A 25105-nucleotide genomic window follows, 5' to 3' on the forward strand; every position below is an offset into this window, starting at 1 on the left:
GTCGGGGCGGGAGAGGGCGCGCGCCAGCCAGGCTATGGCGCGCGGGACGCCGACCGGGCGCAGGGCGGTTTGGGGCGGTTCGGGCCCGTTCGGGCGACAGGGCCCGTCGGAGCCTTTCTCCCCGCAGCCTGGCTGGCCGCCTGTCTTCTCCGCGCAGCGGGCGAAGTCGCGATGGGCTCATTAAGGCGGCAGGTAGGCAGTGCCCCGGCGGCGGCGGCAGGCGGTCCTGGAATGTGGAAGGGGCGTGATGACAGCGGCCGCTGGCCTCTTTGCGCAACACCTTCTCCATATATACCCGGGGCGCCGCGCTCCACCTGGCCGCCGCCTCCAGCCCAGCACCTGCGGAGGGAGCGCTGGTGAGTACCGCCGCCGGGGCCTCCTCCTCGCTCTTTCAAGGACTTTGATTCTCTTAGTTCCTGTAAATAACCCTCGATGCTGACCTCAAGGCACTTGGCTGGCTTTGGGCAGCAGAAGTGAAAAAACAAAACAAAACAAAAAAAGCTTTCCACAATGTTCAAGTTGTTTTCTGTTTTCTGTTTTTTTTTTGGAGACGGAGTCTCGCTCCGTTCCCCAGGCTGGAGTGCAGCGGCGCTATCTCTGCTCACTGCAATCTCCACCTCCCGGGTTCAAGTGATTCTCCTGCCTCAGCCTCCCGAGTAGCTGGAACGACAGGTGCCCGCCACCATGCCGGCTAATTTTTTGTGTTTTAGTAGAGACGGGGTTTCACCATGTTGCTCAAGCTGGTCTTGAACTCCTGAGCTCAGGCAATGCCCCTGCCTCAGCCTCCCAAAGTGCTAGTAGGATTACAGGCGTGATCACCGAGCCTGACCTGTTTTCTTCTTAATGTTACGGTTATTGCTTTTATTACAGCTCTTACTGTTACACTGTTACTATTGACAGTATTAAGCAACCACACTTGCAGATTCTAAAATGATAGCTGTTTTGAGAGTCGTGGTTTGGAAGAGGAAAGGCCCAGGTGATAGAAGCCTCCACTTAGGGATCAGGGTAACTGGGCTCTTTGTGGCGGGGTCACCAACTAGCCATGTGACTTAATGCCAGTCCCCGTGAGCCCCTGGGCTGCAGCCTTCCACCCTTTATAAGAAGGGGAATGAGACATCTCAGGGCCATGAAAATTCTAGGTCTATGGTGGCTGCCTGGTGATGGGACACTCCTCACCTCCCAACTATGACTTCCATGTGATGCAGTACTTCTTTGCCGTTATTTAAGGTGGCTAGGAGACAGTCTTAGTTTGTTTCTATTAGGGCCCGTGGTGATCAGCAAAGGGTCTGTCATTTAGCTGTCTTGGGGAGCAAAGCTCGAAATTTCTGTTTTCCAAGCCAGAGACAGGTGAGCAGGCTGGAGAGGTGCACTTGATTGGTTGGGTTCACGGAATGCGCATCCTCAGGCCAGAAAGTGGGGGCTGCATGGCATGGAGTTAGTTCAGGCTCCCTGAAGCGGCGCCTGCCACCGGTGGCTCGCACCGAGTTGAAGAGCGTTGGAATCTTGTTTTCTTTGAGGAGGTCCCTTTCTCAAACATGTTGATTTCATGGAAGCAGCTTGCGGATTTCATCACTCTGAGTCCCTTTTCCTGTTGAGGTGCACCAGGGGGCTTCTGTGTTAGCCCTGATGGCTCTGGGCCTTGTCGTTCTGTCCTTTTTCCTGCTTCCCTTGTGTGATGGCAGTTCTTTAACTTGTCCTGGGTTGGGTATTCTTGTAAAACTGTGTCTGTAGGAGTGGCTTGTGTTTCAGACTGTTAAAAAAAAATTTAAAAGACTGCATCTTTTGTCCCATGCCAGCTGATCGTGATCTTCTCTGCTTTTGTAATTTGGGGAATGGGTGATAAGAAGGGCATGCTTTGTAAAAGGTTTGGATGCTAAACAAATTGCCCCATCCAAAACTCTCCCCAGATTGCTCAACCATCTCACTGCAACAGTCCCCTGTGGTATGAGGATAGGCCTCTGATTGTTGCCGTTAGACACAAAGGAGACATAAAAATAGCCCGAATTCAATGTAATGAGGAAACAGCCTCTCAGAATCAGAGTGCTTTGGAATAAACTGGGCTTTAATAACCAGTTTCAGGCATCTTCCACCCCTCTATCCTCACCCACACCCCCACTTCCATTCTGGGGACAGCGAGGAACAATCAGGGCATCCCAGGGAATTTATTCATCTCAGTGAATTTTAAAAATGCAAAGGTACAAAAAGAGTGCTGAAAAGGTTGCAGTGTGTTTAAGATGTTTGTGTTTACACATTTAACTGCTTTAAGCCCCCTAATACAATGCAGCATAATTGATATAGTTACAAGTTAATTACAGAATTTATTTGACCATATCATAAATACAAATTGGAAGTGCATGGTGAGGTTGTGGTTTGGTAATACAGTCCAAGTTTAAAGTGATAGAATAAATGTCTTTAAAATTTTATTAGTGTGTCACATCAAAAATGTAAACTGAAGTTATCTGTCAATGTGAGGCCCAGGACAGTTGCTTCCTGGGCTCCTCTCATCGCTACTGCCACCATGTCCTTGAAGGGATTATTTTTAGCAGTAATGCTTTTTTAGAAACAGGCTCTCGCTATGTTGTCCAAGCTGGTCTGAAACTCACAGGCTCAAGGGTCTCTCCCACATTGGCCTTCCGAAGTGCTGGGATTACAGGTGTGAGCCACCACCCTTAGCCTATAGGGGTGATTGTTTTTCCTTGTGATGGCTGTAAGGGAAGCTGAGGAAAAGGAGACATCACCCTCTTGGGAATTTTTGAAGCATGGAGTCATTCTTTCAAAGTACAAGCAATTTTCCAGTCTGGCTAACGTGCTGAAACCCCATCTCTACTAAAAATACAAAAACATTAGCTGGGCGTGGTGGCAAACACCTATAATCCCAGCTACTCAGGAGGCTGAGGCAGGAGAATCGCTTGAACCCAGAAGGCGGAGGTTGCAGTGAGCCGAAATCTCGCCACTGCACTCCAGCCTGGGTGACAGAGCAAGACTCCGTCTAAAAAAAGAAAAAAAAATACAGGAAAGTTTTCTTGAGCATCCTGAGAACACTGGCCTGCATGAGATTAAATTATTTCTTCAGTGCTGTGGTGCCTATGTGATTTGAAGCAATCAGTTTCTTTGTGGCTCAGTTTTTCCCTCTGTAGAATGAGGATAATGTTCATTCTAAAGGAGACTCTAAGTTTACATCAATACATGAAATGCTGGGAGTTAATTTGTGCACCAATTTGCAAGTGCCAGGCACAAAGTGCCTCAGAAACACTGCTGGCTTCTGTGTGCCCAGCACTGTCCTATGTGCTGGGGATATGATGGCTATACTCTACCCCCTGTGCTTGTGAAGGCCACCGTCTGCTGGGAGACTGTGTGTCTGTGTCCTGGTTCCTCCCAGGACCACTGCCCTGGGCTTCCTTCTCTCCCAGTTTCTTCAGATGTCCTGAAGAAACTCTGAGCACAAGGGGCCCCAGAACAGGTCTTGGCTGAAGAAGCCCAAACAATGTGATCATAGGGCTTGGGTGACTGCCAGGCGCCCTACATTCTCCTGCTTCCGAGTCAAGGAAGTTCCTCTCCTGGGTCTTCCAGAAAGAATCAGAGCTCTATTTGGCAGTGGGTACCCATGCGGTGCAGGGAGTGAAGCCAAGAGGGTGAGGTACACAGGCAGCTCGGTTATAGAAGCCATTGGGGGCCTCGGAGGAGCAGGTGTGTGGGCACTGGGGACCTCCTACTCTCCTCCCAGGGCGATAGTAAAAAGCTTCCAACTGATGACTTCCCTCTTCCTCTGCTGCTGCTGGTGGGTGGCAAGAATGTGCTGGAGTGAGGCCTTGGGAAAGCTGGGAGAGAGCAACAAGGCAACAGGGTTGCGCCAGGGCTCTGGGGGTGGGAGAAATGCTTTAGAGGGGCTCAGAGCTCCAGGGTACATTCTCTAATACTGAGTATTTAAATAACATTTTAATACTGCCCCCGCCCCCCCCCATCAGCCATTACAGTGTTCTTGGGCGGGCATTTCCAGCATCTGCATGACCACGTGGGAGTGACCTGTAGACACGGCGATGTAGCCAGCTATCTGAAAACACTCAGAGCCCCCAGTGTGCCTAGACCTAAGGCCCCTGGGTGCCCTGATGCTTTGATGGGGGCTGGAAGATTCCTCTTCCCTTTGCCCCTGGCTGGGAGATCTATGGAAAAGCTTCTGGCTTTGGAGCCAGCAGTCTCAGGTTCAGACCTTGACACTGGCCCCAGGTAGCTGGGGGCAAGCTTCTTTGATTCTCTGTGCCTCAATTTCTTTGTCTGTACAGTGAGATGAAAAATTCCTTCTGTGTTAGATTTAATGGGTTCACAAACTGCACAGGATGCTCCCCTGCCACAAAACAAACATTAGCATCTTTTCCTCACAGGCTTTGGGTTCATTTGTCCAAATATTGACTGAGATCCATGACCATGCTGAGCATTGGAGATGAAGAGCTTATGGTCTGGGGTACGCAGCGGAGGTGAGACCATTTATTGTTCATGACACAGTGCATTTCTTCGTTGTGTCGTGAGCAATAAACAAGAGAGTTCCGAGTGTTTACTCTGCCAGGCACCAAGCTGTAGCCTCACCTGCATGTATTAACTAATTAGTCCTCATAACAGCTCAGTAAGTGAGACGGTCTATTGTGCCCATTTTTGAAAGGATGAAACTGAAGCTCGGAGTGGCTCAGGGCTGCATATAGTGAGGGGCAGGCCTCTGCAGAGCCAGCCCTTGCCCACTGTGTGATTCCCTCCCTCCAAGTGTCACTGAGCCATCTTACCTTTGTGGGCTTAGGGGTTGAGCTGTATCTTTTAAAAGAATTCGGAAATTTTTGAAGAAAATTTAAAAAGCACCCACTGTCTCACCACCCACTTTAACCTAAGAGAGCATTTCTGGATCTTGTCTGGCTTGTTGAGATGATGCTGTGAAGGGAACAGAGAAGTGCTTTATATTGACAGTTCATCTAAAGCATTTTCCTGTGGTTTTACTGATTCAGTATAACCATTTTAATGGCATGCTCTTACAAGGCATGGACGTACCTTAGTAGAGTGAGTTCTCTTTTTTTTAATTTTTATTTTTCGACACTGTAAATGACAGAGCAGCAAATATCTTTTTGGCCTACATCTCATTCATTCTGTCATAGATATGCCCGGCAGAGCTCAAGATCTCAAAGATGAAGTGATGAATGAGACAAAGTCCCCTTTTTGGTTGGGTTTGCAGTCTGGTAGGCGGGAAATAGGCCGAAGAGGAAAGGAGTCAGGTGGACTCAGGTTCTAGGAAGCCCTCTTGGAAGAGGTGATCAGAGTAAGTCAGGTATTTCTGATTTTCTGAGAGCAAAGATTCCTAGCTTCCTGATTTCTAGAAGTGAAATGACTGGGTCAAAGATGTATGATGAATGTAAGGCACTTCGGCCGTTTTGCCAACTTTTCCAGAGCTTCTAGCAGTGTTCAACTCATAACATCTTCTCCAGCATAGCATAACAAACTTAATTTCTTTTTTTTTTTTTGCTACTTTGAGAGTTGTCACTGTTTTAGTTTGAATATATTGGATTTTTTTTTTTTTTTTGAGATGGAGTTTCACTTATTCCCTGGGCTAGAGTGCAATGGTGTGATCTTGGCTTATCATAACTTCCGCTTCCCAGATTCAAGTGATTCTCCTGCCTCAGCCTCCTGAGTAGCTGAGATAACAGGCATGTGCCACCATGCTTGACTAATTTTGCATTTTTAGTAGAGACGGGGTTTCACCATGTTGTCCAGGCTGGTCTCAAACTCCTGACCTCAGGTGATCTGCCCGCCTCAGCCTCCCAGAGTGCTGGATTACAGGCGTGAGCCACTGTGCCCGGGCTGGATTGCTGCTGCTTTTTTTTTTTTTTTTTTTTGCTTCTTTTTTAATAGACGTTTTAGCCATTTGTTCCTTTCCTGTGAGTTGCTTGTGTCTAGTCCTTTGGACTGCTTTATCTAATGGACAAGGACTAATTTTCTCTTGTCAAAGAACAAGGACTCCAAGGACTGGAATGTGAGGTGTGTCAGTCCCATGTAACTGAGAAAGGCATTGTGGAGAAAATGGATTATAAGAAGGTCCTTTTTGAAGGCTGAAAAGAATGTGGTTCTAACAAAGGATGATTAATCCAGGCAGCATGACACAGTAATAATTGCTGCTATTTATTGGATGCCTCCTCAATGCCAGTCACTTTCTAGACTTTTTCTTTCTGTCTTTCTTTTTTTTTTGAGATGGAGTTTCACTCTTATTGCCCAGGCTGGAAGTGCAATGGCACAATCTCAGCTCACTGTAACCTCCACCTCCCAGGTTCAACTAATTCTCCCACCTCAGCCTCCTGAGTAGCTGGGACTACAGGTGTGAGCCACCATACCTGGCTAATTTTTGTATTTTTATTGGAGATGGGGTTTCACCATGTTGGCCAGGCTGGTCTCGAACTTCTGACCTCAGGTGATCCACCCGCCTCAGCCTCCCAAAGGGCTGGGATTCCAGGCGTGAGCCACCGCACCCGGCGCATCCTGCTTTTGACTAATGGAGACAGTCAAGACAGAAACAAGTTTAAGAGATTAAAGGTGGTGCATGCAGTTAACCCAACACTGAGAGGTTGTTTGCTTTAGTGACTGCCTGGTAAGTGTTTGACGGGGAACCACAGAGAACTGAAATATGGCATAAGTATGAAATCCTTCCCTTCCCTTTACTGCTGCCTCCCCTTGAACTCCCCAGCCAGTAGAAGCTTTGTAACCAATGGTTCTTCCTCTTATAGCAACTGGGTGTGCCTCCTTTCCACAGCTGCTGCTCTAAGCTGTTCTCTCATCCACAGATCATGGCTCCCTGGCCTGAATTGGGAAATGCCCAGCCCAACCCCAATCAGTACCTTGAAGGGGCTGAAAGTCAGCAGCCCATCGCCCCGGATAAAAGCAAAGAGACCGACAAAAGTAAGTGATACTTGCTTGTCCTCGGAACAGCCTCTCTTGTGAGGAGCCCACGAGACTCAGGTCTGATTCCTCACGACTCCTTTTGCTTGCTTCAGCAGATAACACTGGGGCACCTGTAACCAAGGTTGAACTTCTGCCGACCTACTCCACGGCGACACTGTTAGAGGAGGCCACCGAGGTGGACGACCCCTGGAACCTACCTGCTCTTCAGGATGCGGGGATCAAGTGGTCAGGTAAAAGTGAGGCCGGCTGGGCCAGGCAGGAGGGGAACTTCTTGTGGTTCACAGTGTCACCATCTTTCTGTCCCCCCGTCCCCTCCCCATTTTCATTATTCCGATGCCCTTGAAGCAAGGGTCCTGGCTACTGATGTCACCCTGCCATCTTTTTTTTTTTTTTTTGAGATGGAGTCTTGCTCTGTCACCCAGGCTGGACTGCAATGGCGCAATCTCAGCTCACTGCAACCTCCACCTCCTGGGTTCAAGCAATTCTCCTGCCTTAGCCTCCCAAGTTGCTGGGGTTACAGGCTAAGTTTTGTATTTTTAATAGAGACAGGGTTTCACCATGTTGGCCAGGCTGATCTCGAACTCCTGACCTTGTGATCTACGCACCTTGGCTTCCCTCCCTGTTCTGAGATTACAGGCATGAGGCCACCCTCCCATCTTTGAAGTTGAGTCAAAGCATGTTGGTGTAATTGGGGGGTCATTCATCCAACAAATGTGCCAGGCACTGTGGTTATAGCAAAGATGGACATTGTCTGGATCCTTATAATTAACTGTGGGCGAACAGTTTCCAGGTACTGGTTTGGAGGTGCTGTGGATACAGTGATGAACAGAAGGGGTCTCTCTGCTCAGAAGGCTTTCAGAGGGGTCCCCTCACCCAAATGTGGGCATCTGGGAAGGTTTCTAGAAAAACAGAATATGCAGCCAGACAGCTGGGTGCAAGCAATCACTGTTTCATTTCCAAATGTATGTAGGGCAGAAGGTCTGTCTGTGAACTAAACAGCAAGGAAGAAAAAGGAGATTGGGGTGTGGGGTGGGGAGGTGAGGTAGGAAGGAAAGAGCTGGGAGGGGGAAGATGAGAACCATCATTCAAAAGCCAGTGGAGTAAACAACAGCTAAGGATGTAGCATCCCAGGATGTATGACGCCCCAAGCCCTCCATAAATTGAGACTGTGATTGCTGCTGTGCAGCTGCATTCTAGAAAATACTCTGTGCTGTTCAGAACGTGACAGCCATTATCTCCCACCCTGCACTTAGCAGGTGGCGAGTGCTGTTTACTGGCTCACTCTGTGACACTGTGGCTCAGCTGAGCTGGAGCCTGTTTTGTCTGTTGAAGACTGCATTGAACCCCTCCTCCCAAATGCAAATCCTTTAGAGGCACTTTACCAGGGTTTCAGCTAAATGGACCACAGTGATAACTGCTTTGAAAGCTGCAGCGGTGGCTGCATCCCATCTGTAAGCCTCACTAGATGTAAGAACTTATGGCTGCCAGGCTGGGAAGGGAGCGGGGGCGGGGAGAGTTCTGAGCTCATTACCAAAGTTTCATGCCTTTCTCTCTGTCCCCCCACCCCATCCCCCTGCAGAGAGAGACACCAAAGGGAAGATTCTCTGTGTCTTCCGAGGGATTGGGAAATTGATTTTGCTTCTCGGATTTCTCTACTTTTTTGTGTGCTCCCTGGATATTCTTAGTAGCGCCTTCCAGCTAGTTGGAGGTAAGAATGAAAGGCTGAGAGATCTGTGGGTGAGGGACGTTATCATGAAATGTGGTTCGGAGACTAACAACTCAGCAAGCCCTCTCCAGCTGCAGCCTCCTGGAGTGTTTTAGGACTGGAACCCACCTCAGATCACTTATGAAGTCTATGTTTTCCATTATAGAAGAGAACACTGAGCCCTATACAAAGGGCTATGACTTGGCTCAGGTGGATTAGGCCAGGAGCCGGGGCTGGAGGCTATTCTAAGCTATCAGCCACTTGAGTTTGTCCACAAATCCCAGGCAGGAAGTTGTTTGACACAGACTTAGCCGAGGAATTCCTACTATCCTCCCCACCGGAGAGAATTCTGGAATACGAAAGAGGGCCCTTTGAAAGCTGGGCCCTTGCTGGGGGAAGGACAGGGCCCCTTCTCTGGGCTGAGGGATCTGCATCCATCGCAGTTACCTACACAGTTCTCGGAGCTGCGTGTGCTCATGGAGCATGGGAACCCAGAAGTGAAGTCGCCATGTGCTTGGTTACCTTTGCACTTCAATGGTGACATCAGTCACAGGCAGAACTCTGAGTGCCCACTGGGTGCAGGCATTTTCAAAGGCTCTCTATCAAACATTCTTTCCCAAAGCCCTCCCATTTACGGAACGATCACAAACCAGCCCTGAGATTCACAGCCTATAATTAGCAGAGTAAGATTCAATCTCAGATCTGGGTGGCGCAAAGGACCGTGGATTTCTGCAACCCTTGCTGCCTCTCTTGGGAACCCAGCTTTGTGCACTTGGAGAGCTGGGGAGGTGGACATTTATGGGAGAGCATGAGGGACAAACTGACTTCCTGAACATTGCTCCTGGGCTCCCTGGTCTGTGGCAGCATCGGCTAGGGCCTTTGCTGTCTGGTTATCTCAGACAAGTCACCTGCATCCTCTGGGCTTCCGTCTTCTTTATACAGAGGACTTGGGAATGGATTGATGGTCTCAGGCACACTCTTGAGAATAACTTTCCCAGCATTCAGTTAAGGCTGGTGCTGGGGCTAAGGGTGGGTAGAGGAGAAGATCCACTCTTGGAGGATAAATGTGAATTGAGGATACACCCCAGAGACATCCAGGAGACTCGCTGGCACCCACTGGTCCCAATACAGAGCTGAGGCCGGGTTCCTGAGCAGAGAAGGGCTTGCTGACCGAGGGAGTGGTTGAAGAGTGGAAGAATGGAGGGTAAAGGAACAAGAGTAACCAGAGGCTCACAGTGGGTGGGGAAGTAGGGCAGAGAGACAGGGACAGGAGGCACATGTGGGCAGCCAGCGGGTTTCCTACCTCATTGAGGCAGCTCTGGGAAGAGGCACAGGGAAGCAGGATTCCCTCAGGGATGGGGGCTGGAGGCTGGACTTTCCAACCCACTGCCAGCTGGCCTTGGATGGAGACTTCTATGTACCCAGTGCCCACCTAATCTCCCCAATCACGTGTGTGTGTATGTGTGTGTGTGTGTGTTTTTTTTTTTTTTCAGGAAAAATGGCGGGACGGTTCTTCAGTAACAGCTCTATTATGTCCAACCCTTTGTTGGGGCTGGTAATTGGGGTGCTGGTGACTGTCTTGGTGCAAAGCTCCAGCACTTCAACCTCCATTGTCGTCAGCATGGTGGCCTCGTCATGTGAGTTGGGCCCCCACGAGCCCAGCGGCATTGCAGACACTCTCCTGTCTGTCGGGGGGCGGAGGGAGGGGGGCGACGGGAATTCACTCTGAGTATGCCCAGGCCTTGTCACCATTGTCTTCCTATTTGCCCCAGCTACCATGTGTTCCCCTCTTCATCCAAGGCAGCTTCCCATTTCCACGTCTATGGCAGGATCTGGAAATAGACCCTGCTGCTGGAATTCAGTGCTGAATTCTCTAAGACTGTGGCCCCTGGCCACATGTGGCAATTCAGTTTCATTGAGCCTTAATTGATTTAAAGTTAAAATATAACATTCAGTTCCTCAGTTGTACTAGTTACATTTCAAGTGTTGAAGAGCCACAGGTGGCTGGCAGCTACCCTATTGAGCAGTAGAGACATAGAACATTTCCATCACTGCAGAAAGGTTGTTCTCTGGGACAGGGCCACTTGGTGCTAAGAATAAAGACAACTAATCACATCACAAATTGCTCTGGGACAACTGAGCTTGGGGAAATGACACTCTAAGCTTGTACCTGCCTGATAATTGCTCTAGCAAGGTTGGACAGACCCTCTGAAGGGGACCAGTTTGAACTGATTGTTATTATTTTCAAATAGAGACGTGGGTCCCACTATGTTGCCCAGGCTGGTCTCAAACTCCTGGGCTCAAGTGATCCTCCTGCCTCAGCCTCCCAAAGTGCTGGGATTACAGGCATGAGCCACTGCTCCTGGCCAGAACTATTTTTCTTCCCAAGCCAGCATCTTAGCCAGAATTAACTAGAATGTTTCTGGGTCCAGTTGGAAAAAGTATTACATATTCAAAACATTTTACTTGTATATGTCAAAAAAAGTACAGCAATATGCTGATTCTGTTTGAAAAAGTCACAATGCTTGGAATTAACCGTGTGATATCTCTCACAGAAATGATGCTTCCTGGCTGGGTGCAGTGGCTCATGCGTGTAATCCCAGCACTTTGGAAGGTTGAGGCGGTGGATCACTTGAGGTCAAGAGTTCGAGACCAGACTGACCAACATGGTGAAACCCCATCTCTACTAAAAATACAAAAATTAGCTGGACATGGTGGAGCATGTCTCCAATCTCAGCTATTCAGGAGGCTGAGGCAGGAGAATCGCTTGAACCCAGGAGGCAGAGGTTGTGGTGAGCCAAGATCGCACCACTGCACTCCAGCATGGGTAACAGAGTGAGATCTGTCTCAAAAATTAAAAAAAAGTAATGCTTTCTTAAAGATGAGCCTTTGTGCCATGCACAACTGACTCAACTGTACATGCAAGCCCTGGAACTCCTCCACCTGAGTCCTTCACGCTGGCTGCCTCCTGGTCTCCTTCAGGCTAGCCTTGGATCTGCAATAGGGAGGAGGGAGGAATCTAGAAAGGCACTTTCATCAGATTCATAGTGAAATGCATGACCCCAAAGAGGATAAGAACTACTGCTCTAGAGGACATCAGCATGAGTGACGTTAGCCTGCCTCCAGGCTGCCTTTCTAAGCTCACTAATGGCTCCTTTCCATCCTCCAGTGCTCACCGTTCAGGCTGCCATCCCCATTGTCATGGGGGCCAACATTGGAACGTCAATCACCAACACTATCGTTGCGCTTATGCAGGTGGGAGACCGGAGTGAGTTCAGAAGGTAAGAGGCTCAAAACCAGCCCTTGCAACATCAGCTGTATTGTTCTAGGTCATGCTGTTGTACTCACTTTTAACCAGTCGAAGATGATGTGCTTATCAGGTTCATTCCTGGAGTTCCTAGAAGTAACCACAGGAAGGTAGAGCTAGGGTGGGATCACATACTCACCAGCTGATTAGACTCAGCTCCCTGATCTGCAGGGCAGTGATAATACCATCTATCACCACTGTGTTGTCATGGGATTGAATACGATCTAGTAGGTATGTGTTTAGAGCACCCACTACATCGAGTTCACTAAATAAATGCAAGCTCTAGCCAGAAACTTACCTGCTGGGTGGTGGAATTGAAACAAGGCCAGCTAGGAGAGTAGGATTTATTGGGAGCAGGAGTGGTGGCTTATGCCTGTAATCCCAGCCCTTTGGGAGGCTGAAGCGGGTAGATTGCCTGAGGTCAGGAGCCTGGCCAACATGGTGATACCCCATCTCTACTAAAAATGCAAAAAATTGCCAGTGACAAGTGCCTGTAATCCCAGCTATTTGGGAAGCTGAGGCAGGAGAATCGCTTGAACCCAGGAGGCAGAGGTTGCAGTGAGTCGTGATCATGCCACTGCACTCCAGCCTGGCTGATAGAGCGAGACTCTATCTCAAATAATAATATAATAATAAGAGTATTGTTTGGTCATAATTATAGCTTATTAAAACTGCCACTGTCGGTCAGCTCAACCCTTGCCACTTTTTCTTTGTTCTTCACCTACATGTCAATAAAAAGCAAATCTGTGTATGCATAAAATCCAAAACTAGAGCAGGTAGAATGTTGGAAACTCTTTTTTTTCAAAAACGTTAATGTGAAAATTAAATGTTTCTCAGCCTCTAGCTGTTTTTTTTTTTCTTTTTTCTTTTTTAAGGGAAGCTTTTTCATTGAAGATAAAAAAAATCCAGAACAGAGTTTTTTCAATCTGGAGATAAGATGGAATTGAGGAGGAATCTTTGAACCTCCTCAGATGGATGCAAAATGTAATATACTTTAGCCTTGTTTCCTGTGGAAACTATTCATGTTTCGTCACTTTCAAGAAAAAGATTAAGCATTCACTTGCATAGAGGTCTTTTTAAGTTAAAATTTTTTTATTATACCTTAAGTTTTCGGGTATATGTGCAGTTAAATTTTTTTATTGATACAAAATATTTTTACACCTTTAGGAAGTACATGTGATATTTTGTTATATTATTTGTTAATTACATGTTATACGTATGATATATTTGTTACATGCATAGAATGTGTAGTGATCAAATCAGGGTATTTGAGGTGCCCATCACTTTGAGTATTCGTCATTTCTGTGCATTTGGAACAATTGAAAACCCCGGCATACAGGGCTTCAGTTGCCTTCCTACTGGTCCCCACCTTTCCAAAAGAAGGTTGCCTTCAATATACACAATAGAAAAGTGGCCTTGATGCAATTCTTCCGAACAGTGATAGCTGAGCTAATTATTCCAGCCCTATCGTGCTTGCTGGCCCGTGGTTTCCTCGTCTGGCCAGTGGGAATATAGATACCAGCCACTTTGGGGATTGCTATGAGAGAACAAAGATGAAACTGTATACGTGTGCACACTTCCATAGGTGACACCTAGCAGAGGGTGGCAGATGATTCAGGTCATGACCCACCCCTCATGGTGCCCTCTTGCTAAGTGACTGATCTGGCTGTCGGGGCTCCCCTCCCGTAGAGCTTTCGCAGGAGCCACCGTCCACGACTTCTTCAACTGGCTCTCCGTGTTGGTGCTCTTGCCCGTGGAGGTTGCCACCCATTACCTTGAGGTCATAACCCAGCTTGTGGTGGACAGCTTCCACTTCAAGAATGGAGAAGACGCCCCAGAGCTTCTGAAAGTCATCACTAAGCCCTTCACAAAGCTCATTGTCCAGGTAACTCGCCTCCTTCAGAGAGAGAAAGAGACAAAATTCCTGCCCACACCATCCCCTACCTAAGCTGGCAGCTATAGCCGAGGGTCTACAACACTATTCTGGGCCTGGGACAGTGGGTAACCCTTGTTTTCCCAGCACTTTGGGAGGCCAAGGTGGGTGGATTGCTTAAGGTCAGGAATTTGAGACCAGCCTGACCAACATGGCATAACCCCGTTTCTACTTAAATGCAAAACATTACTTGGGCATGGGCACCCACACGTAGTCCCAGCTACGTGGAGGGCTGAGGAAGGAGGATCACTTGAACCCCAGGAGATGGAGGCTGCAGTGAGCTGAAAATTGCACCACTGCACTCTAGCCTGGGTGACAAAGTGAGACTCTGTTTTAAATTAAATGGGCTGGGAGCAATGGCTCACACCTGTAATTCCAGCACTTTGGGAGGCCGAGGCGGGCAGATCACCTGAGGTCAGGAGTTTGAGACCAGCCTGACCAACATGGAGAAACCCCATCTCTACTAAAACTACAAAAATTAGCCACGTGTGGTGGTGCATGCCTGTAATTCCAGCTACTTGGGAGCCTGAGACAGGAGAATTGCTTAAATTCAGGGGGCAGAGGTTGCAGTGAGCCCAGATCGCACCACTGCACTCCAGCCTGGGCAACAAGAGTGAAACTCCATCTCAAAAAAAAAAAAAAAAAGAAGAAGAAGAAGAAGAAACACTACTCTGTAGCTGCCTCTGGAAAAGGCCAATAGAGGCAGGACTTTAGGGCCACCTGATAGAGTGACTGACTGACCTTGATGGTTACTTTGACTTCCATGATAAGCCACCTTTATTGCGGTGGAGATATTTCTTCAGGCTGCCCACTTGAGACCACTTTGTACCCGCTGCTGCCCTCAATACCAGCGGACTTGATAAAGTACGATCTACCCTTTCCTGCCTAGAGCCTTCTCACCCCCTGCTCCCTGGGTCCTTGCTAGGACCTTGTATTTTACTGGTTTTCTCGGTCATTCAGTCATCCAGAAAATATCTACTGTCTGCTCCCTAGATATCCGTGCCTTTGCAGATACAGCGGGTCTCACTTTGCCTCTCTGAGGGCTCACAATCACCTTGATCTCCTCAGAGCCCCTCTCACTGCAACCCCCTCGGTTTGTGCCCTAAATTGCTTCTGCAGATGTGCTGATGGTCTCCTGTCTCTTGCTTTCCACAGCTGGATAAAAAAGTTATCAGCCAAATTGCAATGAACGATGAAACAGCGAAAAACAAGAGTCTCATCAAGATTTGGTGCAAAACTTTTACCAACAAGGTACGTTTCCAAGAATATTCCCAGGTGGGCGAACCTTGCATCTGAATGTTAAGCCAAATCTTGCATCCAGGGCGGGTAAATAAAAAGTCAGGGGAAAGAAATATTGGGAGCCCCTGAAAAATCGAAAGAGACCAGTGAATGCCTGTAGAAAACAAGTCCATGAATGAATGCCGAATGCAGGTCAACAGTAGGACATACAGACTCCCTTTGCCTCATCCCTGGGATACAGTATTCTCGGTTTGCTAATTTCCATGTCTCTAGGAGAAGGCTGCGTCTCTGTTTTCATTTTTGGAGGGACTCATGGAAATAGTCCAGCCCTCCCTATAGGTGTTGGCAGCAAGTGGCCTCTCTCTCACTTTCCAGACTCTTCCAGAGTATTCCCTCTGCTCAGGCCCAGAGCATTCATGCCCCGTGTCAGGAACCTACCCAGCCTGCTTTGCACCTGGGTTGTGCCTTGCCCTTGCTTCTGGGGCGTACATGTGTTTTGTTGTTGTCATTGTTTGTGGGAGCTGAAGACTGGAGACTAAAACCCACAAACTAAATTTTTTTTTTTTTTTTTTGATACGGGGTCTTGCTCTGTTGCCCACGCTGGAGTGCAGTAGAACAGTCTTGGCTCACTGCAACCTCCACCTCCCAGGCTCAAGTGATTCTCCTGCCTCTACCTCCTGAATAGCTGGAATTACAGGCACCTGCCACCACGCCTGGCTAATATTTGTATTTTTATTAGGGTCAGGGTTTCACCATGTTGGCCAGGCTGGTCTCGAACTCCTGACCTCAGGTGATTGGCCCGCCTTGGCCTCCCAAAGTGCTGGGATTACATACATCAGCCACTGAGCCCGGCTGTCAAACTAGATGTTTTTAAGTGGTGAAGGCTGACTTTAGTTGTCCTCAGTTGTTCTAAGAGATTTCTAATAAAGATGAGAAATAAGTCCTCGAGAGAAGAGAACTGTTCTGTTGGGGCCACACTGCACGCACCTGTGTGGTGTCTGCCCCCGTTAATCCCCACCCCCGCCATCGCCTGCCACTCCCCACTAAAAGCTAGTGTCATGAGCATTTGTCATGTTTGTCATTCAGACCCAGATGAACGTCACTGTTCCCTCGACTGCAGACTGCACCTCCCCTTCCCTCTGTTGGACAGAAGGCATCCAAACCTGGACCGTGAAGAACGTGACCTTCAAGGAGAACATCGCCAAATGTGAGTGGAGCTCCATGGATTGGCCACTGTGACAGGAGTTGTCTGGGGTGACATGTTTATCTGTGTGAAGGCCCAGTAAGTGAAGGAAAAGACAGGAGTCACCAAGCACCTCCCCTACATCAAGCAGTGAGCAACATGCTTCCACAGCAGACGAAACTATGGCTTAGGAACTGAGGTGACAGGCCCAAGGTCCCCACGGCAAGGGGCAGAACTGGGACCTGAAGCCCATTTCCTCTGCCAGCTCCGTACCACCTCAGAAAAGCTCAACAGATTCTAGAGGGCTCCCTCTACGTGCTTTGTTCGGTCTCTCTTAGTCAATAACGCTAGAGGCCAGGCTTGGTGGCTCATACCTATCATCCCAGCACTTTGGGGAGGCCAAGGTGGGCCCATCCCATGAGGCCAGGAGTTCGAGACCAGTCTGGTCAACGTGGTGAAACCCTGTTTCCACAAAAATAATACAAAAAAAATTAACCAGGCATGGTGGCACAGGCCTGTAATCCCAGCTACTTGGGACACCGAGGGAGGAGAATTGTTTGTACCCCAGGAGGCAGAGGTTGCAGTAAGCCACGATGGCACCCCTGCACTCCAGCCTGGGCAACAGAGCAAGACAGTGTCTCAAAATAAAATAATTTTAGGGAGACGAAAGCCAGATTTGAAGGAAGATGTGGGACCCACATAGAACAGATGTACTCATTCATTAGTCCCTCCTGTACAGCGGGGTCCATTCAGGGCACTGGAGCTGTAGCACTTGAACAAGGCAGTGAGCCTGCATCATGTTCTGATTATTAAGAAGCTGTAATGTTTTTCCAACCCAGCCATCCTTAGTTATTCTAATTACTCCTTACTTTTACTTTTGTATATCTCTGCTTCTCTCTTCCTACGCCCCAACCTGACATTAATTCTGAGCAGTATACCTTAATATTCTAGGTACGGTTACCCCAAAGAATTAAATTAACTTACCACCTCCGACATTCTAGGCACTATACATTCATTGATATAACCATATTTTGCTGGAATTATCTGGGGGATGCAGAAGGGGCTTTACAGCTAGCAATGCTCCTTACTTTGACTTGCCCATCGAACCCCTCGAAGCACACTTATCATTAGTTAAAAAATTAGACCGACAGCATGGTCTTTAGACATAGAGCTGGGCTGGGTCTGCCCCTGAGTAGTTGTGTGATTTTTAAAGCCATCACTTCTTCTTCCAGCCTCATGTGATCCCACTGATTGTGGGATCCTTCTCTGAGAAGGAGGTTGAGAAGGACTGTCTTGGTTTTGGGGTGCCATGCATCAAACTAACAATGAGGAATCTATTCGTGGGAGAGACAGGATCTGGGAGAATAAGCAACAATCTGTAGCCGTGGTGGCTGCATGCCCCCCTGACAAGGCTCTCTGTGGTCTTTTTAGGCCAGCATATCTTTGTGAATTTCCACCTTCCGGATGTTGCTGTGGGCGTCATCCTGCTCGTCATCTCCCTGGTGGTCCTCTGCGGTTGCCTGATCATGATTGTCAAGATCCTGGGCTCTGTGCTCAAGGGACAGGTGGCCACTGTCATCAAGAAGACCATCAACACTGGTGGGTACAGTGCCCTCACTTGTGGGCCTTGAGGGACGGTGTTATCACGGCCACTGCATGGGGTGTGGGCGTCCTTTAAATTTTTAAATTCCCATCTAGCAATGGCCTCTGCATGGCATGGAATTTCTCTTTCAGATTGGATCAGCAGCAGAAGTGAGGATGTCATTCGCCTGGAAACATTCTGGGTGTCCTGGGTGGGGTCTAGGGAGCAGGCCCAAGCCTTCCATGTGTTGGCAAGGTCCTGAGAGGGAGCTCATATCTGGAGAGCCGTGAGCCAGGCCTTTTATCCTAGCAGGTTTCCTATATGCTCAGGACTTTACTGGGTCTGTCAAGACCCCTTAGAAAAAGGGCCCCACGAGTCCACCCTCGCCCCCACCTCCCTTCACTATTGTGAAGGAAATATGATGCATAAATACATCAGCATCCAGAGGTAGCCAATGAAACTGCTGGCCAAGAGGATTTCCTGACAAGTAGGGTGTCTTGGCCAATGAGAGTTCGCTAAGCCAATGACATCATCACTCCATGAAAGCTCAGTGAAATACAACCAAGAAAATTCGTCCCCCGCCCTAGGTTGTCTTGGGGAAACAGCAACTCTGGGTGCTTCTGGGAAACACAGGGCCTGATCTAGTGCTGGTGGGGTGGAGGACTCAGTTGATAGGCATGTTCCAAGCTGCTGCGTTTTCTTGGTGCACCTTAAGGGGGAGATGAAGGTTGAAGGTTGAATGTGGGTGGTGATGGGAGACCAGGGCAGGAGAGGAAGCATGCTCTCAGCACTTTCTGGAAGGAGAGTGGTTATCTGGGCAGGGCGGGTTCACTCTTTCTAACCTGAACTCCAGGGAATCTGGGTTTTTGTTTTCGTAACGCTCACCTGCATCCTTGGTTTTTCCATCTGAGTATGCGGAACAAAAGACAGTGGGAAATGAAACTGGATTCTAAAACTCTACTCTGCAATCTGAGACCCCCATATGTGGGATGAGGAGGTGCCTGTACAACCTCACCCCTAGGCCCAGCCCCTGCCCTCGGCTGCCAGCCGTACCTTCCCTAGAGAGGCTGTGACATCTCTTCCTTCTGTCTTCCAGATTTCCCCTTTCCTTTTGCGTGGTTGACTGGCTACCTGGCCATCCTCGTTGGGGCAGGCATGACCTTCATCGTGCAGAGCAGCTCTGTGTTCACGTCCGCCTTGACCCCCCTGATTGGTGAGTTACTCCCCGGCTTCTCCCTCTGGCCACCACTGCCATTTCCTGTCATTCCATGGGTCTGATGTGTTTGTGTGCTGTGTTCCCCCGCAGGAATCGGCGTGATAACCATTGAGAGGGCTTATCCACTCACGCTGGGTTCCAACATCGGCACCACCACCACCGCCATCCTGGCCGCCTTAGCCAGCCCAGGCAGCTCGATAAAGAGTTCACTCCAGGTTAGATCACGGGGCATGGGCCCAGGGGCTCTGGGGGCTGGACCTCCCATGGTCTTGCAAATTAGTCTCTAACAAGAGCCAGGCTTTTCTCCGTGTTCCTCCCAAAATGGAACTAATATGTGGAAGGGAAGCCATGGGGAAAGTTTTGAGGGCCTTGATAGGAGAACAATCAAAACAGTCCTGAGAGAGGCAGTAAGACCCCCATAATTGGTGGTCGTTTCAGGAAAGGTGTGGTGGCCCCTTGATATTGCTGTGGAAAGAGTACTTAGGAAGCACAGACGCCGTCTCCCGTCTCCTCACTCACTGGCCCCTCTGGGGAACTCCCCAGTTAGGAGACCTCCCTGGCATGGACCCTCTAGGTTACCTGGTGCAAGACCTTTGGGATTTGAATTCTTACCTCACCATTTAATACCAAGTGACCTTTGGCAAGTAGTCTGACCTGAGCTTCCATTCCCTCATCTGAAAGATGGAGAACAGAATCCCTATTTCATTAGGATTATTATAATGATCTGATGAGGCAAAGCCGTCTGTGCAACAGAAATATAAATTCAAGCATATAATATAGATTAACTGCACATGTCATCCTAAAATTTTTTAGTAGGTACATTTTTAAAAGTAGAAACAGATTCATTTTTCAGTAATGTATTTGATTTAAACCATTATCACTTTAATATGTAATCAGTCTGTCAAACATTGAGACATTTGGCATTCTTTTCTGGAACTAAGTCTTTGAAATCTAGTGTGTCTTTCATACTTAAAGCGCATCTCTGCGTGGACATGCAGCTAGTGTATTAATTAGACAGGGCTGGTCCACAGCCTGGGCATGGTACTTGGCACCAGCCTTGGGAAAGTGACCAAGCGCCTGGCCTCTGGAGCCAAGCTTGTGGGATGTGCATTTCCACCTCTTCCATCTCCCACCTGTCGATTTGGGGAGCATAACCTCATGATGCCTCCATATCAAGGAAAAATGGTTGCCACTCTGTAGGGTGTTTTTAAGGATTGACAGAATGCACCACTGAGGGCCCCTGGCCCTCCCAGACACATAGTAGGTCTTCATGGAATTCATGCGCCCTCTGGGCTGAGCCATAAAGACAAGGAAGGCCTGGAAGGCCCGTGACCATGCTGGCTGTGATGCCTCCTAGCTGACCTCCCCTTCCCGTTCTCTCTCCCCGCAACCGCCCCCACTGGGCAAGAGACCCCTCACCTGTCCAACCTCTTGTGTTGCAGATTGCCCTGTGCCACTTTTTCTTCAACATCTCCGGTATCTTACTGTGGTACCCGATCCCGTTCACTCGCCTGCCCATCCGCATGGCCAAGGGGCTGGGCAACATCTCTGCCAAGTATCGCTGGTTCGCAGTCTTCTACCTGATCGTCTTCTTCTTCCTGATCCCGCTGACGGTGTTCGGCCTCTCTCTGGCCGGCTGGCCGGTGCTGGTGGGCGTCGGCGTGCCCGTCCTCTCGATCGTTATCCTGGTACTGTGCCTCCGCCTGCTGCAGTCCCGCTGCCCACGCATCCTGCCCAAGATACTCCAGAACTGGAACTGCCTGCCGCTGTGGATGCGCTCGCTGAAGCCCTGGGACGCCGTGGTCTCCAAGCTGGCCGGCTGCTTCCAGCTGCGCTGTTGCTGCTGCTGCCGCGTGTGCTGCCGCCTGTGCTGCCTGCTGTGTGGCTGCAAGTGCTGCCGCTGCAGCAAGTGCTGTGAGGACTTGGAGGAGGGGCAGGAGGCTCAGGGCGTCCCCGTCAAGGCCCCTGAGACCTTTGACAACATAACCACTAGCAGAGAGGCTCAGGGTGAGGTCCCTACCCCGGACTCAAAGACCGAATGCACGGCCTTGTAGGGGGCCGCCCGGGTTGCCAGAGGTTGTAGGGAGGGACCCTGGGTCCTGCGTGTTCTCCTCCCTCCCAGTGCTGTACCCTTTCACCACCTCAAGGAGATTTGTTTCAAATTAGTGAATGAAACTGATGCACTCCTACCTAACTCGATTCCCTGTGGCTTGGATAGGCCTGCAGGGCAGTTTGATTCCAGCCCCTGGAGACTCAGTAGTCTCTTACTCCAGGAAGACACAGGACGATACCTAAAGAAAATTAGAGAATGAACGTGGCTGGAAAGATGGCTAATCCTACACTTAGCTGGGCTGGTCAGTAGAACCTATTTTCAGACTCGAAAACCATCTTCAGAAAGAAAAGGCCCAGGGGAGGAATGTATGGGAGGCTCCCAGATGGGGAAGTGTATTCTCTATGACTGTCAAGCTCAGGCCTCTCTTTTTTTTTTAAACCAAAGTCTGGCAACCAAGAGGAGCAGCCCCATGGCCTCCTTGCCCCAGATCAGCCCCAGGGAGCATCTGCTCTGCTAACGATTATGTTGTCAAAGGGTCAGGGGACACAGCGTCATTATTTGGAAACTGAAGGTCACAGGTGTGGGTCTGTCCCACTTCCTAGTGCTCCCACATTTCCCATCAGGGTTTCCTCACCTGGACAGGTGTGCTCGTCCAAGCAGTTCACCCTCTGTGTCCTTGTCCTCACGCTTCGGGGATGGGAGCCACACCTGAATACAGAGAGTTCAGGCTGGATACATGCGCCCACCTGCTGCTCTTGTCTTAGGAGACAGAGAGAGTGGGGCAGATGGAGGAGAAGGGAGTGGGGAATGGGTAGCGTGGCCTTCAGGGGATATGGTGTATCTGCCAAAAGGACCCCAGGTTCTGAATTTATCAAACTTAGAAGCCAAATTAAAACGCACTGTGGCTAAAGCCTAATGCTCCTCTCTTGGTCAGGAAACAAAAACCCTCCCTGTTGGATCTTTTGAAATAAAACTTGCAAATTCTCCAGCCTGCATGCTGCCACCTTGAATCCCAGGGAGTACGTGCGTCTGGAATAGCTCTTCACCCCTCTCAGCTGCCTCACTTTCTGTGCAAGTTGACTTCCTGGGTTAACTTCCTTCTTTCCATCCCCCACCCACTGGAATCTCTTTCCAAACATTTTTCCATTTTCCCATAGATGGACTTTGATTAGCTGCCCTCTCCATGCCTGCAAAGCTCCAGACTTTTCTCAGGGCGGGGAAACCTGCACCCAGTTGGATTGCCTGGTGAAGTGAGATCATTGAGTACAGTCGAGCGCACATGTGTCTGGGTCAAAGGGGTGCACTCCTTCTCATCCTAGATGCCTTCTCTGCCTTCTGCAGCCTCCTGCCTATTACATCGCTGCCCCCCACGCACCCCCAACCATCCCAATTCTTCCTGGCCAATGACCTCCAGCCTTATCTAGGAAAGGGGGAGTAGGTTTAGCCATGTGGCAAGATTGGGTCCTCCCCTATCCCACCTTCTCCACTGTCCCAGCAGGTCAGGATATCAGACAGTCCTCCCCTGACCTTCACCCTCGCAGATAGCAATTCCCAAACAGAGTCAAATTCTCTATATTTATACTCACAGCCCTGTACAGCATTTTTCATAAGTTATATAGTAAATGGTCTGGATGATTTTGTGCTTCTAGTGCTCTCATTTGGAAATGAGGCAGGGTTCTTCTATGAAATAGGAAAAAAGAAACCACTTTGTATATTTTGTAATATCACCTCTGTGGCCATGCCTGCCCGCACACTCTGTACATATGTAAGTTAAACCGGGGCAGGGGCTGTGGCCGTCTTTGTACTCCAGTGATTTTTAAAAATTGGATCTTTGTACTTGCATTGATTGTGTAATTTTGAGACCAGGTCTCGTTATATTGCTCAGGCTGGTGTCAAACTCCTGGGCTCAAGCAATCCGCCCACCTCAGCCTCCCAAAGTGCTGAGATTACAGGCGCGAGACACCACACCAGGCCTGATTATAGTTTTTTTTTTTTTTTTTACTGGTTGTGGGAAGGGAGAAATAAAATCATCAAACCCAAAAGGCGTGTGTTGTTTTTAATTACAGGGAAATAGGACCTTGTTGGATCTGTTTTATGCAAATGTGAGTTCTCCTCCCTCACCAGACATCACTACCCACCACTTAGCATCCGACCCTGCAGCTGCATCATTTGTGGGGCCTCTTGTTCAAAAATCTGGGAAGAAGTGTCGTTATGGACACTAAAAAGACAAAACTTCACTTTCTGTTATAGTCTCTCTTGAGTCGCCATGGAAATTTTCTATTAAATACCATTCCAAGTAAAAAGTTGAGATTTAAATTCTTAGCATGAATTTCACAGTTCATCTTTATATTGTGCAATGCTGATTTCAGATATAAACATAAGGCCTATTAACTCGTCTGTGGAATCATTGACATGACGTAGCTCTTATTTGTAGCTTACATATGTATTTTATTCCTATGAGAACAGGGAGAGCATTGCACAAAAGTAGCTCAATTATTTTGATTTCACTATTTTTTTTTTGACAGAGTGAGATACTGTCTCACTGTCACCCAGGCTACAGTGCAATGGTGCAATCTCTGCTCACTGCAACCTCTGCCTCCCAGGTTCAAGTGATTCTCCTGCCTCAGCTTCCCAAGTAGCTGTGATTACAGATGCACACTGCCACATCCAGCTAATATTTGTATTTTTTTTTTTTTTTTGAGACGGAGTTTCGCTTTTGTTACCCAGGCTGGAGTGCAATGGCGCGATCTCAGCTCACCGCAACGTCCGCCTCCTGGGTTCAGGCAATTCTCCTGCCTCAGCCTCCTGAGTAGCTGGGATTAGCCACCGTGCCCAGCTAATTTTTTGTATTTTTAGTAGAGACGGGTTTTCACCGTGTTGACCAGGATGGTCTCGATCTCTTGACCACTTGATCCACCCGCCTCGGCCTCCCAAAGTGCTGGGATTACAGGCGTGAGTCACCGCGCCCGGCCAATATTTGTATTTTTAATAGAGACGGGCTTTCACCATGTTGGCCAGGCTGGGCTCGAACTCCTGACTTCAGGCGATCCACCTGCCTCAGCCTCCCAAAGTGCTGGGATTACAGGCGTGAGCCACCGTGCCCGGCCTGATTTCACATTTTGTGCACATTCTGCCAATGCTCTCTGCCTTCCTGATGGGTAAGGAAGAACTGAAAGGAAAAAGCAGTGGGCCAACCTTTCCATGTTAGCATTTTTCAGCCTAAGTAGTTGTCTACTAAAGGGAAGTGACATGAGTGAGAAAAAACACGATGGGGTTTCTTAGTTGTTCCTTGCGTGTTTGCTTGGAGTGCCATTACCTGTTTGCTGCATTCAAAGAAAGTTCTGCTTTGAATAAAAGGTATGGTCTTTCATTGCTGTGTGTTCTGTCAACCACCTGTGCTAGTCAAAATAATAACGTATTGTCCAGGTGTGGTGGCTCACACCTGTAATCTCAGCACTTTGGGAAGGAGGCTGAGACAGGCAGATCACTTGAGCTCAGAAGTTTGAGACCAGCCTGGCCAGCATGGTGAAGCCCCATCTCTACTAAAAATACAAAACTAGCTGGGCGTGGTGGCAGGTGCCTGTAATTCCAGCTACTCAGGAGGCCGAGGCAGGAGAAACACTTGAACCTGAAAGACGGAGGTTGCAGTGAGCACTGCACGCCAGCCTGGGCAAAAAGAGTGAAACTCTGTCTCAAAAATAAATAATGTGTTAAGGAAGAGTTGACTTTAAGAAAGGTTTGCACCAGGTACAGTGGCTCATGCCTGTAATCCCAACACTTTGGGAGGCCAAGGCGGGAGGATCACGAGGTCAGGAGATTGAGACCATCCTGGTTAACACGGTGAAACCCCATCTCTACTAAAAATACAAAAAAAAAAAAAAAAAGAAAAAAGAAATTAGCCAGGCATGGTGGTGCACGCCCGTAGCCCCAGCTACTTAGGAGGCTGAAGCAGAAGAATTG

At 48.8% G+C, this 25105-nt stretch overlaps 1 protein-coding gene across 1 annotated transcript; it reads left to right on the forward strand.

The window, feature by feature from the left end:
• The first annotated feature begins 286 nt into the window (after window positions 1-286).
• Window positions 287-23139, forward strand: SLC34A2 (solute carrier family 34 member 2). The gene is made up of 13 exons (XM_064364051.1): window positions 287-356; window positions 6810-6924; window positions 7023-7157; window positions 8507-8635; window positions 10126-10269; window positions 11802-11913; window positions 13629-13824; window positions 15028-15123; window positions 16198-16318; window positions 17726-17893; window positions 18973-19089; window positions 19183-19307; window positions 20535-23139. The coding sequence occupies exons 2-13, from the start codon at window positions 6813-6815 to the stop codon at window positions 21144-21146; spliced, it is 2067 nt and encodes a 688-aa protein (XP_064220121.1). The 5' UTR covers window positions 287-356; window positions 6810-6812; the 3' UTR covers window positions 21147-23139.
• The last annotated feature ends 1966 nt before the right edge of the window (window positions 23140-25105 follow it).

This window comes from Aotus nancymaae, unplaced genomic scaffold (genome assembly GCF_030222135.1).
Source record: "Aotus nancymaae isolate 86718 unplaced genomic scaffold, 86718_ANA_hifiasm-v0.15.2.pri h1tg000006l, whole genome shotgun sequence".
Classification (NCBI taxonomy): domain Eukaryota; kingdom Metazoa; phylum Chordata; class Mammalia; order Primates; family Aotidae; genus Aotus; species Aotus nancymaae.